The sequence below is a fragment of the Mchenga conophoros genome, linkage group LG6 (genome assembly GCF_057382185.1).
Source record: "Mchenga conophoros isolate Kocher_MC1m ecotype Shallow Benthic linkage group LG6, M_conophoros_male_GT1.1, whole genome shotgun sequence".
Lineage (NCBI taxonomy): Eukaryota > Metazoa > Chordata > Actinopteri > Cichliformes > Cichlidae > Mchenga > Mchenga conophoros.
The window spans coordinates 36,590,699-36,607,643 of NC_140531.1; the positions used below are offsets into that span (position 1 = coordinate 36,590,699).

General features: G+C 39.3%; 1 protein-coding gene across 1 annotated transcript; it reads left to right on the top strand.

The window, feature by feature from the left end:
• Positions 1–1,886: 1,886 nt before the first annotated feature.
• LOC146573211 (neuronal acetylcholine receptor subunit non-alpha-3) lies at positions 1,887–15,012 on the top strand. Its single transcript, XM_085277872.1, has 8 exons — positions 1,887–2,372; positions 8,619–8,770; positions 10,177–10,221; positions 11,393–11,502; positions 11,646–12,159; positions 13,667–13,857; positions 14,010–14,226; positions 14,431–15,012. Exons 1-8 carry the CDS (start codon positions 2,297–2,299, stop codon positions 14,563–14,565), a joined length of 1,440 nt encoding a protein of 479 aa, XP_085133998.1. The 5' UTR covers positions 1,887–2,296; the 3' UTR covers positions 14,566–15,012.
• Positions 15,013–16,945: the final 1,933 nt, after the last annotated feature.

Consider the following 16,945-nt stretch of genomic DNA (forward strand, 5'->3'; position numbering starts at 1 on the left):
AAAGCAGCCGAGTGGCAGATTTTCAAGCATGTGACCTGCATGTGTGTTTGTGTGTAGGTGCAGGATGATTCACCTTACAGTTCTTCTTCCAGCTGCTGTTAGCTCAAACTTAATTAGCAGAGAGAGTGGGATTCCATCTTCTTCACTAAATCGCCATGAGTTGTTTACGAGTCAACCGACTGCTCATTTGATTGCCTGCATAAATGACACAAAGCAAATGAATCTGAACTGTCTGCTCTGTGTCAGATGGGCTGGCTGCTGGCCTGTTGTGCCTCAATAAATCAACCCCATTCTTCACACTCTATTTGTTTTCTACTAGTTGTCTTTTAAACAGTGACACGATGCATTTTATATTACATATGAGAAAGGTAAAGTTGCTTGACCGATTGGGAAGCCTGGTCATTGTCAGTTGGTCAAATTCTCTGTCTGTTACACTGCTGACAACTGGTAGTGATGTGATTATAACTGAAGGCGATAGATATTTCTCAGTATCCAAATACTGTATGGAACATTTTAAAAATCGATAGTTAGATCATCTCATCTGCTCAGCTTGTACTGCAAGTAATTAGATAGATTGTGCTGCAGTAAGTGCTTTTCTCCTACTTTACCTTTTATAAGTGAAAGGTGATAGCTTTGGAATAAAAAAATACATAAAAATAATTGCGTGAGTATCTTCAGCCTTGTGGATTCAGGCTCTAATCAAGGTCTACGATGCCCACATACATTATAACCTCTAATCAGATTTAGTTTCAGGAAGTGATGTGCCAGAGTCTACAGCATAGTTCCAGTCACTGGATGCTTTTATCATCCCCTGCTCAGTGTATTTATATTATTATGATTGATTCCGTTTCTTTGTGTTATACAACCACACCCAGCCAAAAAGATCGGAGCACGGCATGCATATGTATATGGACATAACATGGCTTGCATAGCGTAAGTGTCTTTTTCTGTCTAGTCGAATGAATGAAGCATCAGTTCCGCTCTCTGATGAGTAATGATAATGCACTACCTATAAAACTGTGTAATGCGCTTCTTGGAAACTTACAGGTCACTGCTTCCTGAAAGATTATCTTAAGCCATTAATCATAAACCAAAGTGCTTCACCACATCAGCACTATTGCAAGTAAAGCAATAAGTACTGCAGTCCATCACAATTATTTGCTCCTTGTGTGAACATGTAACTTCAGAAGGGTTGAGGAAAGGAAAAAAAAGTGGGTCGCTTCAGCAGCTGGTGTGTATCTTAGCGTGTATCTTTTAAAGTTAGTCTTCTCATTATTAAATTCCTTCTTTGTTGTACTATTCCTGTCATGGCTTAGCAAGCAAACACTGTCTGTTAAAACTCAAACAGGATTTTATGTACTAGAAATTCAGCTCTGGAACAACCTACTTGGTATTTATTTCAAGTTTTGTGGTTTATATAACGTTTTTAGAGTTACCTTACTTGTTGAATATGCAAACCACCGCTCTTTCTTACACTTGCAATATTCGTGTAAGTGACGATGAAGTGCAGTCCGTGCAGCATGCCATCGCTTTGTGGTGGGGTAACAGATTCAAGCGAGCATCTCCCCACCACACTCATCACTGAATAAAACATGTAACAACCTGTAACTCTGAACTGGAGACAACACAGCCAAGTTTAATCTTCTTTTTCATTATGCTTTTTTTTTTTTTTTTTTTTGGCATCATTCGTATTTGACGAGTGTCGAATTGCACTGAGCTGCACTACTTTGGAATATTTAACATTAATAATAAGACCATGCATGTAATTTCCTAATCATAGAGGCTAGTACTGCTCACACAGAAATGTATTTTATTTTTTATTTCTTTATTTTTTTCTCTGATTGGGGACCAGATCTGTCCTCCCCCCTACATCCCACAGTATGACAAGCCAGCCCTCTTCTGTCCCGCCCTCAGCCCATCTCAGCTCGGGCAGGATCCATCTCTGCGACGGGACACGCACGAAAAGAAGGTGCAGAGAAACCCAACAGGCGACAGAACCAAGACAAGGAAAAAAACAAAACACACACACACACACACACACACACACACACACACACACACACACACACACACACACACACACACACACACACATATTCGACACAAGGTGGTGTTTCGCAGCGTGAAGGCGGTGCGTGTTGTACAAAGCCACCAACAACCGACCGTCCTTCATTATTTAAACTGCACATCACGGCGGTGACACTCCGGAGGTCCCACTTGGCTGCTGAGATGCATGCAGGGATGAACAGTCAGATAATTTGATCTTCGCTGTGGAAATATCCACTCGGTCTCGTTGATGACAGGAGGAAAGATGAAGTTTGCGGTTGCGGTGTTGTGGTTCTGCGTGGCTCTTGGGAAAGCTACGATGCAAGGTAAGAATCTGGAAACACTCGTCTTTAAACTGCTGAAGCTGCACAACTGTCAGGACAGAAAATCTAATTTGTACAAAACAAAAGCTCAAACTGACAGAAGATTGAGCAGGAGAATTGCGTCTAGTTAAATCGAAACACGTTATATCCTCAATATTCACACTAATTGGCTAACGTGCCACGGCTCTGCCCAGTGAGAAAGGTGTTTTAAAAAGAGGCGATCATGCTATGTAGTTTAAATATGATTATAGTTTTTAATCAGGGCGCAGGACAAAACGATGGGGTCAGGTGAAAGAGCATGTTTATGATTTATTAAAGAGTGAGTTCACAGCGCCCCCCCTTGGGATGTGTGACTAAGAATGGGCTTTATAACACTACAGTAGAACAATAAGGGACGGTATAAATACAATACATATTCACAGCAATGGGAGAGAAGAATTCCCTTACATAATAAAGCCGTGAGCGGGCTATGCCTCATAGAATTTGATATGAAATATATTGAGCAAAATACTGTGACACAGAGATGGCAGAACAGAAGTCCACGATCAAACTGCTGTCTCTTCTTCCTGCTGTCATGTGTGTGTGTGAGCGTGGGCAGATATTACTTTAACACGCAGACACAAATTAACAATCTAAAGTTGTTTATCTGTTTGTGTGTTTGTGCACATGCCTGTGTAAATCCACTTCATCTCAGTGGCCTTGACCTTTTGCCTTAATACTTCATGGTTTAGACGGACAAGGTGCTGGAAGCTTTCTTCAGAGATTTTGGCTCATACTGACATTATAGCATCTATTACATGCTGCAGATATGTCAGTTGCGCATCAAAAATGTGAATCTCCCATTCCATTATATAACAAAGGTGGAATGAGATCCGATGTATGAACTTTGTGACGTGGCACATTATCCTGCTGGAAGAAACCATCAGAAAATGGGTACACTGTGGCGATAGAGGTATGAATGCAGTCAGCAACAATGTTTAGGAAGGACATAGTGTTTAAATGATGCTCAAAGTGTGCCAAGAAAGTATATTATAAGATGCTCTTTGCATACTTTGGTTGTAATGAATGGTTAGTTGAGTTACTGTTGCTTTCCTGTCAGCTTGGCAGTTTTACTCTGAGAACTGCTGCTCACGGGATATTTTATCTTTTTCATACCATCCTCTGTAAACCTTCCCTGTAGATCAGCAGTTTCTGAACTACTCAGACCGGCCTGTCTGGCACCAACAGCCATGCCACATTTAGAGTCACTTAAATCACTTTTCATGGATAAGGGGAAATGCTGAAATTACCCCTCAGCATTCAAAGCTCGCTTCCTACTTTTCCATTATTATAACAATGAAAAGATAATACTTCATTAGTCCCCTAGTGGTTAAGTGATACAACCTGTAGTTTCTTTAAATATGATTCTTTAGTATGTGAATTACCCCCCCCCCCCCCGAAAATCCTAGTGATTACCATATATGTCATGAGTGACCTGGTGAATGTTAAGAGGTTCAGCTTGACTGTTTTTGCATAATTCTGTTGACACACAGACAGACCAATAAACATCAAAACCTCTGTCAACTTGCTGAGACTGAAACAGTGACAGTGGAGTTAGAATATAAAGTTAAAGTGTTGTTCATATGCACTGGTGTGTGACCAAAAAAGATGTTCCCCTCCAGTTTCCTTCTCTCATATTACCCCTCGCAGTGGTGCATCCTGCTGTCGCTCTATGTGAACAGATGGTAGTCACGTCAAGGTGATCATACCAGTTGTCACCCATGGGGTGCTTCAAATTGAGGAGGAGGCAGGGTGCATGTTTGCATGCTGGGTCACTCCTTTGTCTCTATCAATCATCAACAAATCTCTTTTACTCTCTCAGACACACACACACACACACACACACACACACACACACACACACACACACACACACACACACACACATTCGACCTAATGCATTATAATTTCCCCACAGAGACGCAACCGCATCCTTCCAACCATCACAGTGTGTGTGTTCTGATCAATACTTTCCTCTTTACCTTTGCTCAGTCAAATATGCACACACTCACATAGTGCAGGGTCAGTAAGCGTCTCTCTGAGGGAGGGCGTTGGCCCTTGTAGAGGAATCCATCCCTGTGGTGTTTGACTACAGGGGCTCCTGGGTTTTTGTTGATGAGAATCTCGAGATGGGCTGCTTCCTGTTGTGATGGGAGATAGATGGATTCAGCTGAGTGTGTTGTTGCCCCATTTCAAGTCTTTACAAACTGAGAGCGGATCTGATGCAATAGTAGGTAATCTGTCTGCATATGAACACAGCATGTGCTTTAACTTATGGCAGCACACCCAACAGAGAACAAGAGGAATCTAAAAATGAAAAAAATACACGGTATATTTGTGTCCATGCACACACACACACACACACACACACACACACACACACACATGCATGCACGCACACACACCCTTCACATTTTACCCACACTGTATTTTTTTTGTCCTTTGCATGTTTTTTCCCTCAATTGATGACCAATAACTATCAAATGTTTGCATAATTTTTTTAAAAAAAAAGCAAATTTATATCTGTTATATGTACAAACATTCAGAATGTTCATTCATATCCTTATAGATTCAATGGCAGCTTTGAGTCTGTACAGGTAAGTCTCTACAGGACATGTCTGAACTGGGGCAATTTATTGAAATACTTCCAAGGTGTTCTTCTCAGGCACCATTATATTAAATGGGAAGCATCTGTAAACTCTCATCTTTTAGTCTTTCTACAAATATTGCATAGGGTTAGGTTTAGACTCTTGGTAGGGTTAATGATGAGAAACCTGTCCTGAAGCCATGCAAGTGTTGACCTAGCTGGATGCTTCACTTCACTGTCATGCTTTAAGTTTCAGCATCACCACTTCATGAGGTATTTACATTTCAGAACTTCTTCAAGGACCTCTCTGCATTTGGCTGCAATCATTGCTATTCTTTCACCCATTTCTCTGTCCGTGACACAGAGACACATTCCTACAGTACAGTTAATTGCATGGATTGTACCCACCAGATAATGAGTAGGGATGGGAGTAGAAAACCATTTCCAGATTTTCTAATTAATCTGAATGATATGACTCCAAGCTTTTATTATTTTTACCAGTGCCAGCATGCATAGTCATATACAAGCCTTTCATTTTCCTCATTTTCTTTATTGTGTTCTGGCTCAGAGATGATTGATAAGGAATCAACAAGGGAGTCAATAAAGCATGGAGTGAGCTTGGAGCTTGGAGTTCTGCTGAAATAGTTCCGTTTGTCTTTCAGACCCACTCAGTCTGTTTCTTTTATAGATATTGCACAAATACAAGAAAGCAGTCCTACATATTAGCTTAATATGCATGTTGAAGGACATGTCCCGGTCAAAATGGACTCCAAGATTCTGCAGAGAATTACTAGAGGCCAATGTAATGAAATCTAGAGTAAGTATCTGGTTAGAAACCAAGTTTGTAAGACCAAATAAAATAAAAAGAGTTGACAGTCTCACAAGTCTCTTTTACTCAAGTGACTTCTGTCTAGGTATTCTACCATAAAAGCTTGAGCTGTTGAAAGCGTTGTCATTCTGGCAGGTTTTCTCTTCACTTCAGGACTTCTGAACTTTTGTTATTGCAACTGTCAGGTCTCTAGTCATCTTTCATTACAAGGCTGTTCTTGCTTGCTAAGTCATTTTGGCTCGAATTATTGTGGCCACTAGATCATTATTTACCATAGCCCTCCCAAAAAGCCAAAAACAGAATAAATTATTGCAGATTACATTTTAAATGCAATCTAAAATAAACCTAGTTTCCTATATTATTTATTAATAATTATATAAATAGGGATGCCCTTCTTATCTCCCTCTCCAGCTAAAATATTATATCACGACTGTATACCAAAATGTAGGACGAAAAGAAGATTGCATTGCTTAGCAGAGAGCAATGTCGCTGCATTAAGATGCAAGTGGAAGTGGGAGTTTGTTTTCTCACTTCTATCTTTTTTTCTGCCTGTTCTCATTCCCCTTGCCCCAGTTAGTGTACCCTTCTGTAGCAACCTCTCCCCTTCCCCCTGTTTCTGTCTCTCTTATATTCTAGAGGGAATTGCTTTGGGTCACTCTGTCTCACTCTTTCTCTTATCAGCACTCTCCACTCCTCTGCAGCATTCCTCTCATTTTAGAGGCTGTTGATTCAAACTTCTCTTTTCTGTCTATCAGCTTCTGTTGCAACACTACCATAGGCTGTGCCAAATATCGGGCTCTTATGCAGACAATTGCTCCAAGCTTTGAGCTGATAAAGCCACAGAGTTACTGTGGGAGGCTCTTGTGTGACTCTCAAGTACAAATACCACATAATGCTCTGAGCGTCCAATGGATGCTGCTGTCATTTGCATCTTACTTACACACAAAGAGTAGTTTTTTTCTACTCAGTCTAGGTTTCAAACTCATACATGTATATTTTAGCAAAGATGAACTAAACTGAAATTCACATCATAATCTTGCATGTTCTCCTCTATAACTGTTTACCTAAAAAAAAAAAAAACATCTCCCGGCTTGTTGAAATGAATGCACTGTTCCTTCATTGCACTGTTTCCTGTTCAGCATGAGCGTCACTCTTTAACTGGCTATTATGTCTTGTGCCTGACTGCACAAAGCGCTCTGAGCTCTTTTTGTTTCCCCTGGCGATTGTTCTGTCTGAGGTGATCATGTCAGTATGATCATCTTGTCAGCCTTGGGAGCTTAGATGCATTCGCTCGGCCATGACCAGCTGTCAGTCCGAGGCTGACTGTGTGTTCATGCCTGACTCTAAGGCCCTGACTTAATTTTTTATCCCACTTATTTTTGAGACTCCGGAGACATGTGGTAGAGCTCGTTCATGCATAACTTAAACATGTAAAACTTGGAAAAGTGTGACAGTTATGTGCAGATCTGTTTTGCACATGAATGTTGAGTGTATATGAGGTAAGTAGCCATTTGTTTAGAGGTTCAACTAGTTTTACTTTTAAGTAATGCACTTTATGATGTACAATCAGGTCAACAAAGTTTGGGCCTTTGACATTTTTATATATAATTTTGCCACCACAGTGGATTAATTCAGAGGGTCTCACACAAGTGTTAAATTAACTTGCTAGCCCATGACAGCCATTTTTACACATAGGCCTCTATTTTCAAAAGTAATTTGACAATTAAGGAAATAAAATATCTGGAAATGATTCCAAGTGCTAAACTTGCTATGACGTGTTAGTGTGTAAATGTGAACACTGTAAAAATGAAACCTGTTAAATATCATCATATTACCACCATCATTTTGAGCCTTACTAAGCTGCTAGTGTGGCGGTGTCTTATACAGTAAAAGGTTTGCACAGCTGCACAGTAATGAAACAGCATGTTAGAAGAGCAGCATTGAAAGCCACAATGGTCAAAAGAATGTGAAATCACTGAGTGTAAATGACCTTAATTTAGGTAAATAAAGAGCTGAGTTTAATCATTGTACTTACACACATCAAAAGGAGAGGGGGGGGGTCAAATGTTAAGTTCAGGTACAGTCTGTGTGAAATATGAGTAATTATTGTTGTATTGTATTGTATCTTTATTTGTTTCAGACATATAAAACAAAAAAACAATATATACACACTACATATATTTTCATTTACAGATACGAATATATATGTAGATATACACACACACACACGTATGTGTTCAGATAAACAAAAAAAATATATAATGAAATAAAACAAAATCGTCTGACATAATGTAACACTGTTTGGTCTGAAAAGGAGTAGGAAGAAGTATGAACATACTTATTAATTCCTACCCCTGCTCAACATCTTATTGATCCCACATAATTCACCTAATTCCCATCATCACATACTCCACACAATACACGAGGAGAACCTATATAAACATGGCTACCGTGATTGATATAATTTGGATATAATTTGATATTTTTATACATACAATGGGTGATCATCTTTATCGGTATCATATTCTTCCAAAATCAGTTTTCGAAGTATTTTCATGAACTTACTAATTCGTGAGCATTGCTGTAGATCTATAGTAAAACTATTCCACAGTTTTACCCCATAAATAGTGACACAAAAGGTTTATGTGATGTGTGTACTGATCTGCATTGATTCCAGAAGCACATCTATTCCTTTACAAGTGTGTGGCAGCTGCTCCTGCTTTTTACGACGTACAACAGTCTTACATTTTTCCTTTCTGGCCTTATCCCTACTACCTTCTCCCCCTCCTTCCAGTCCAGGAAGATTTTGTGTCGCTGGCAGAGTTGGAGGATTCTCTGCTGAGGAACCTTTTCAGAGGTTACCAGAAGTGGGTGCGGCCTGTTCAGCACGCCAATGACACCATCACTGTACGCTTTGGACTAAAGATCTCACAGCTGGTTGATGTGGTGAGGAAATAACATGCACATCCATAAACCTGCAGGAGGTATACAGTGTGTATAGTAATGCCAAGTTAGTTAAATTGCTCTATACATTGCCTCTGCTTGTTGACACTGCTTACTCTACCCAATATTTTTATATAATATTAGGTCACAATTACAAGGATTTGGGTAATTTTGTCAGTTGGTATTGATCAAATTCTTGAGCAAAGTAGATTCAGGTGAATACACAGCTGTGTCTGTGACTCTGCATAAATTAACATAGATTAATATGTAATATGGTTAATACAATCCTGTTATAATCGTCTGAGGAGAAATGGGTTATTCACAGGAACAAGAGAGAGGAGTGTGTGGAAATAAGAAAAGAGGAGAGACAGCAGCAGGAGAACTAGAAGATAGGTAAGCAAGGCAATAGACAGATGGAGCTTACAATAGGTGTAAATGTTATATATGGAGGTAAAAAACAAACTATTGTAGAGATGAAGCCTTCAGTGAGGATAAACAAGGAGAAGGGTGTCGAGAGGGATTTAAAGGACCTCAAAAGGAAGAGAGAGTAACAACAAAGAGAGAAGAAGAAAGACTAAAAGTGAAGTCCAAAGTGGACTTGTACATGCAGTGGGAGAGGAAGTAATGAGGCCATCAAGCTGAGAGGAATCAGATTTCATTTATTATTCACACAAGTATGTGCTCACAAAGCTGCTTGTCCCAAGTCTAAAGAGGGCAACAGTTTTACTACATCAGCATTTCACATTTGTACTTCTCCCTGAAAAGATAACATTTAGAAGAGTGCCATCTTCTGGTTTTCTGTCTAAACTGCAAATATTTATACCAAATTAATTAAATGTTGCAGTCAGGTATGCCTCACAAGCTCACGAGAGTAGACAAAATCGATTTCATAGATTTTCATCTTTCTTAATACTTTATACTTTTTCTGCTCTCAAACTCCACATGGAATGTATTCTGTCTTTGACCTTCTCCTGGTAATCCTCTACCACCCTCTCTAATGTGTTTTTATACAGTGGGTTTCATTATTTTGTATAGCACAAGATAGGAGTAAGATTGCAGGAATAGTAAACCATGTCTTTATTATATACTATTTTCCAAGTGAAAGTGTCATTTGGAGTAACCTATCTCTTTTTTTTTTTTTGTCCAATATTGTTTGTACTCAAAAGTGAGAAACTCTAAAATATGTGCGAGACCCCAAAAGCTGTTCCACTGCACTTATTAAGTAGGAAGCTGAAGAAGCAATTAACCCATCAACCTTTTTAGGCTTATGTCCTTTCTTCAATGCCACTCAGCTTTTTGTCTCCAGCTTTGGGTTTGCTGCTCACCTCCTCATTAGCTTCACTTATCATTTCAAGTAAGTAGATTTATAAATAATGAACTTGGTATTTTATTCTTTTTTTGTCTTGCAGGATGAAAAGAACCAGCTAATGACTACAAATGTTTGGCTCTGGCAGGTGAATACTAGCTCTACTGCTTACAAATTATAGGATCTTTAATTTTCAGTAAGCTAATTTTTACTGTTATTATTCACATTTTGATAAGGGTTTTTTTTGGTGTCCATGGACAAGAAGATATAAATGAATGAGACTACATGATTAAATAAAGGCATAAATGTACCATTGTGTATATATAAAATAATGATTATTATGGAGTAATTATCGATTTATTATTATTATTTTTAAAAGACAATAAAACTTGAGCACATGAATCTCAATAAAACATTTTCCATTTACGCATATTTCCAGAGGCACATTGTGAGGAGAGGCAAGAAATGTGCCCATCTTTAACACACTGTTAAATTTTGCTTTTGTATATTTTATTACATTTGGAGAGGTTCAAAGTCCATTTAAGAGGAGGCTGGATCCTGAATGACTGCACTACAGCAAGAGATGATCTTTTGAAACCTGTGTCGGACTCACGGAACAATACATCTCTGGCCTTGGTCAATAGTAAATTGGCTGACACAAGATGTATAATAGATAAAGATAATAAACATGCATAGATATATAATAGATGGGGGTAGCTTTAACCTTTACATACTGCTTTTGCCTTTTTTTTTTTATTTTCAGCCTTTCAGTAATAACCTTTTAATGATTCCCAATCCATCCTTTAAAATGTCTCACACTAGTGTTACTTTCTACAAGAGATATCAGACGTCAGATCAGCAAAAGAACAGCAAAAAAGTATTAAGAATTGGTCCCATTCTTATTACTGTTTACACCTGATTGTAAACATTACTTTATATCTGCCGCATTGTACAGTTTCTTTAGTGTTAATTATTCTAATTATAAATTATTTAGTAAAAATTCTGCGAGTGAGCTCTTGATAGAAATAGAAAGTCGTTTTTTTAAACCACAATGACAAGGGCAAAAAATAAATAATCTTAGATTGTATTTGCAAGTAAAATCACCAGTATACTTCTCCTTAAAAATAAGGAGAAGTATACTGGTGGAAAACATATTCTAGTGTCCGTTCCATTCCTGCTGAGCGAGCAGCCTGGTGATGTCCATGGTGCTGCGCATGGATGGTACCATGGACAGTACCATGTGTGCAGAAACTGCATGCACTTAGCTTGTAGGCTTAATGTATCAGTGGGTCATTGTGGTATTGTTTGTGTTTTTATAGGAGTGGGTTGATGTGAAGCTGAAGTGGAACCCTGATGATTATGGGGGCATTACCTCTATCAGAGTGCCTTCGGAGACAATATGGCTGCCTGATATTGTTCTGTATGAAAAGTGAGTTGCACAACACTCTACACACATTGGTACCACATTCTGAGGCATTGCTCAGTGGCTTTGTTTTTTGCCTCCCTTGCCTCACTTTTGTGACTTCAGCCTTTTTTCCTCTCTCTTTTCCATTTCTTTCCATTTTCTCCCAGTGCTGATGGTCGCTTTGAAGGTTCACTGATGACTAAAGCCATTGTGCGCTGGGATGGCACCATAACATGGACTCCACCCGCCAGCTATAAGTCGTCCTGCACCATGGATGTCACCTTCTTCCCCTTTGACCGACAGAACTGCTCCATGAAGTTCGGTTCCTGGACTTACGATGGAAATATGGTGGATCTTGTCCTGGTGGACCACTACGTGGATCGTAAAGACTTCTTTGATAATGGCGAATGGGAGATCCTCAATGCCACTGGAGTAAAGGGAAGTAGGAGGGATGGGGTTTACTGGTATCCATTTGTCACATACTCCTTCATCCTTAAAAGGTTGCCCTTGTTCTACACCCTCTTCCTCATCATCCCCTGCCTTGGCCTGTCCTTCCTTACTGTGCTGGTATTCTATTTGCCATCAGACGAAGGAGAGAAACTTTCACTTTCAACATCGGTGCTGGTATCGCTCACTGTGTTCCTGCTGGTCATAGAAGAAATTATCCCTTCATCCTCAAAGGTGGGTAATCTATGTCAGTGTTTCTCCATAGTCAAGTTTTTACTGGGCTATATTATGATTATTATTTATTTATTTTTGAATCCATTTTTCTTTCTTCTGTGTTCAGTTATCCTAACTACAATCTTAATTACAGCATGCTCTAATTAAAATGGAGCACAACCCCAACCTTCTCAATTACCTGCTGTTTGAACTGCATGTCAGCTCTATTAACCAAGCAGCAGAGAAAAACAAAAAAGCCTTCAGAAAAAACTACTTTCAAAGGCAATGACAGAATCAATGACTTTTCAGTCTGTAGCCCACTACGAGGCATATTTCATAGACTATTATAATGTTGCCTGAATGTTTTATTCAGGGTTAATATGTTATTACAGAGGATAGTTTAAACAAGAAGTAAGTAGAAATGCTATAAAAGTTCTTAAAATGTGTACCATGCTTTTTAAATGTATTAGACTAATTAGTATTTTTTTGCAAATGAATAAAATCTATATTTAACAAGCTTTGAAACACATCAGAAATGCACTTTGTTCATCATTAAATATTTTTAAAGCAATTTTTGTTAAATATAAACAAATTTCATCCATGACAGCAAAAAAAGAAAAAAAAGGCATGAAATTGTATTTTAAACATCTACACTGGCATCTTACAGTGTTAAACTATAGCTCTTCTCTGAAACATGTGGGTGGGTACAGTCTCTGCTTCATTAACAGCTCCTTGAATCTCCTGATAGAGTTGCTAAGGTGAAACGACTTATACATCTTGGAGTCTAGGAGGTACACTGAGTTATATGATGTCACGTAATTCCAGTCATTTAGTAGCCACGAGCCTGAGCAGAGGTCTTTTCAAACATAATGCACAAAAGACTTGTAATCTTCTGCAGAGTACATGAGAAAAAGTAAATTCTACCACAAGGAATCAAAAGAATTTATTTATGTTATATACAGTGCATCCTAAAAAGCCAGTGAAACAAACTCAGGTCTCTTAAACCACTACTACATGACATAAATTTTTCTTTAAATTTGGATAATATTCCAAATTTTGCTGATTAGTGAGTGGAGGAACTATCCTACAGTCTTGTTCATGAGTAATGATAATGGGGAAGTAACGGACAGATTGGGGCCACTGCTGCAGTTATATGGATGCTGCACCAGTCCAAAGTGGTGAAAAGATAGTTTAGGGGCGCTCTTGATTTACTGGTCGACCTGCGTCCACACCCTCACCTATGGTCACGAGCTTTGGTTAGTGATCGAAAGAATGACATTTACAGCTGGGGATGTCCTACTGGGGACGGACCCGGGGTAGACCCAGGATATACTTTGGTGCTCCCCTGGATAAGCTGGAGGAGGTAGCTGGAGGAGGTGGTTCGGGAGAGGGAGGTCTGGTATCTGCTTAGGCTGTTGCCACCTTGACAGAGCCCCAGATAAGTGGAAGAAAAAAGATAGCTGGATGGATGGAAGTATTACTGATGTTTGTACACAGCTGAATACCTGTCTCATCTTTACATTTACAGGTGATCCCACTAATTGGAGAGTACCTGCTCTTCATCATGATCTTTGTCACATTCTCCATTATTGTCACTGTCTTTGTGATTAACGTCCACCATCGCTCCTCTGCCACCTATCACCCCATGGCACCCTGGGTAAAGAGCCTCTTTCTTCAGAGACTGCCCAGACTCCTTTGCATGAGGGGACACACAGACAGGTAACAAAGATCAGCTTTAGTTAAACAAATATTAGTTAAGAGAGTTAGTTATAAAATTTCCAACTAACCTTCGAAGCCTAACAGTTTCAGTTAGCAGCTACACATGCAAAATAAAAGAAATAAAATAACAGATTTAGTGTCATTATCTGCAGATACCACTTCCCAGACATTGAGATGCTAAGCCCAGAGCTGAAGCCCCGTCGAGGTGCGGGTAGGAGGGGCGTTCCTGGGCACTGTGGCGGTCAGCAGAGAGGCCCCCATGGAGGGAAGGAGGATGAAAACCAAGCTTGGTTGGCAATGCTGGAGAAAGCCACAAATTCCGTTCGCTACATCAGCCGTCATATCAAAAAGGAGCACTTTATAAGAGAGGTGGGCGTGGCCAAACGGGAGACTAGATGTGGGACGAATTGGGTTGGATGCGTGTTACATCATCTGTTTACTGTTACAGAAGTGGCACAGAGTCATTTACATGTCCCTAATGAGGGATGTTTTACTGTGAAAAAAATGTTTGGCGCCAACACAGACTCACACCTGTGTACTTTTGTGTTTCTGTGTCTCTCTTTGTTTCATCAGGTTGTACAAGACTGGAAATTTGTGGCTCAGGTGCTGGACAGAATTTTCCTGTGGGCCTTCCTAACAGTGTCAATCCTGGGAACTATCCTTATCTTCACCCCTGCTTTGCAGATGTACCTCAGCACACCTTCATGAAGGCGCACACTCAAACTCATGAATACTATCCAACAGTTCGTTCTTGGTTTCCAGTCTGTCTTTAACTATGATTTATTGATAAAGCTCAATGAAACATTCATATTGTATCTTTCTATTGTAGAGACAAGCCCGGGCAACAAACTTTTACCTCCCTACAACATGGTTTGCAGCCTGTAATAACTACTGGAGACTGTAATGCTCTAGATGCAACTTGTCCTTTGCTGTGAAATGCATGTAGAGGGGTGCAGAGGAGTATAAGCAATAAACAGGTTAAGGTAGCGTGTATGATTTGAACATCTTTGTTTGTATAAATGTAAAAGTAATTATACATGCAACAAAATGCACAATGTCACTCCATGAATATTGAGCTGTTTTATGTGTCACATGCACTTTGTTGATTATTGTATGTTCTGTAATGATGATCAGAATAAAGAAAAAATTGAATACCACTATTTCTACGTCCTTTTTTGCGACACCCACACATGCTGAACAGGTAGAATAAAGTGTTAAATTGATATATATATAAATATGGTAAAATGATTAGTAGTAGTAATGATAATAATAATAATAAAAATAGATGTCTGGTACCCATAGTGTCCGCTAGATGGTAATCTAGCACTGTAAACTGCACCCAACAGCTTCAGTGTGCACTAGAATGTGTTATTGGTTGTAATGACACAGTATATACACTAAGTGGCAGCAGACATCCATTTTTTGTCACAAAGGCACACATGACGGTCTCTGCAGAACAGCAGTAGTCTTTGTTCAACAATGTGGTGGAATTAGCGTTGAGCAACAATGGCTGAGAAACAGTTTCTAAAAGGGTTCATTTTTTGCTTTCCAATTTGCCTACATAATAATGCAACAGATACAATTTACAATTTAAGACACTGTACATAGACTATAATAAGTTAGTAAAATAAAATCACTTGATATAATATAGAGGGATGTCTGATAGCTGCTTAGGGTGTTGCCACCTCGACAACACAGAGAGCCTCATTCTGACACTGTTGTGTCTCCCTTCCCAATTTAATGGCAAATGCAAGAGGGGATTCAAAGGATAAAACATGGACTAATATAAGAGATGTTTTCTTCTCTTATATTGTGCAAACCCTAGATAAGCAGGAGGAAAAGGATAGCTGGATGGATGGGTTGATGCCATGGTTTAGCATCAACCCTAGAGACCCCCTCACCCCCCAAGAAAAAATGGTGAGGTGCTGTGTCAGTCCTCATCAGATGAGCTCTGCACAAGGGCATATTATCATCACCATCGTCATCATTAGTAATTACACGAGGAGACAGTGACCTTAAATCTCCCCAGAACTTGTTCTCCCAGCTGACTGGGTGTGTATTTGAACCACCAACTGTAACTTTATAATGGTGGTAACTTTCTTACATTTTTAGTCACCCAGATGTTACAAGTGGCAGTCTAAGGCGATATCGTATTGTTGCGTGATTTGGCCTAGTTTTTGGAAGATGAGTTTGTTCTCTGACTTATTAAATATGACTGGGATGCTTAAGCAAGAGTCTCCCCTCTTTCCCCTGCACTTGAACAGTCTGACCTCAGCCCACTCTGCCATTATTCATAGCTACAGATCTGACTCAGGAAGACAGGTGTGTGTGTGTGTGACACAGATAGACTGTGACAGAGGAGGGTGCAAGCCCCTCAGGATTGCATACAAATAAACAAGCTTTCAGCTCTTTCAATGGAGAAAAATCTTTGACCGTATGCGAGACACCCAAAATATTTTGAACGGAGCTCTTCTTTCCAGCCAAAAACATATTTCATGTACTTGCTTTCTTTAGAGCTGCTGGGAAATTAATAATTCAAGACAACTAAACTGTATGAGAGGTGGCGTCAGTTATTTGTGTTTAAAAAACTGAAACCCACCAAAGCACTTTAAAATATACCTTTGTCTTTCCTTATTTTCTGTACTTCTGGATCTGCATGATATCACCAAAAGCAGATGACCTTAACATGGTCATTTTAAGCATATAGTTCTGGCTGTTAGCATTGCATCTCCAACCACTTGTTTAAATTTTCTATTTGCAAGGGACAGCCAATCTTAAAGCCAATGAGAAACGTGGCCAATCTTGTGGTAATAAAGGATTATTATCAACAATGAATCATGCAAAAAAAAAAAAAAAACCAACAATGGTGTGGGACTTGAGCAATTAATCCCAGGCTTGCTCTGTCCATGACACTGCCTGTGTTATGCACATTTTGAGTCAGTTTCTATGAATCTGAAACTGAATGGAAGTTCAGTGTATTGACTTGAAGTTGCTATTAGCAACACCAAATATTTATATCAATACGCTACGGCACATACCACAAATCATCACACCCATTTTACAGTTTATTGCTGTGGCATTAACATGG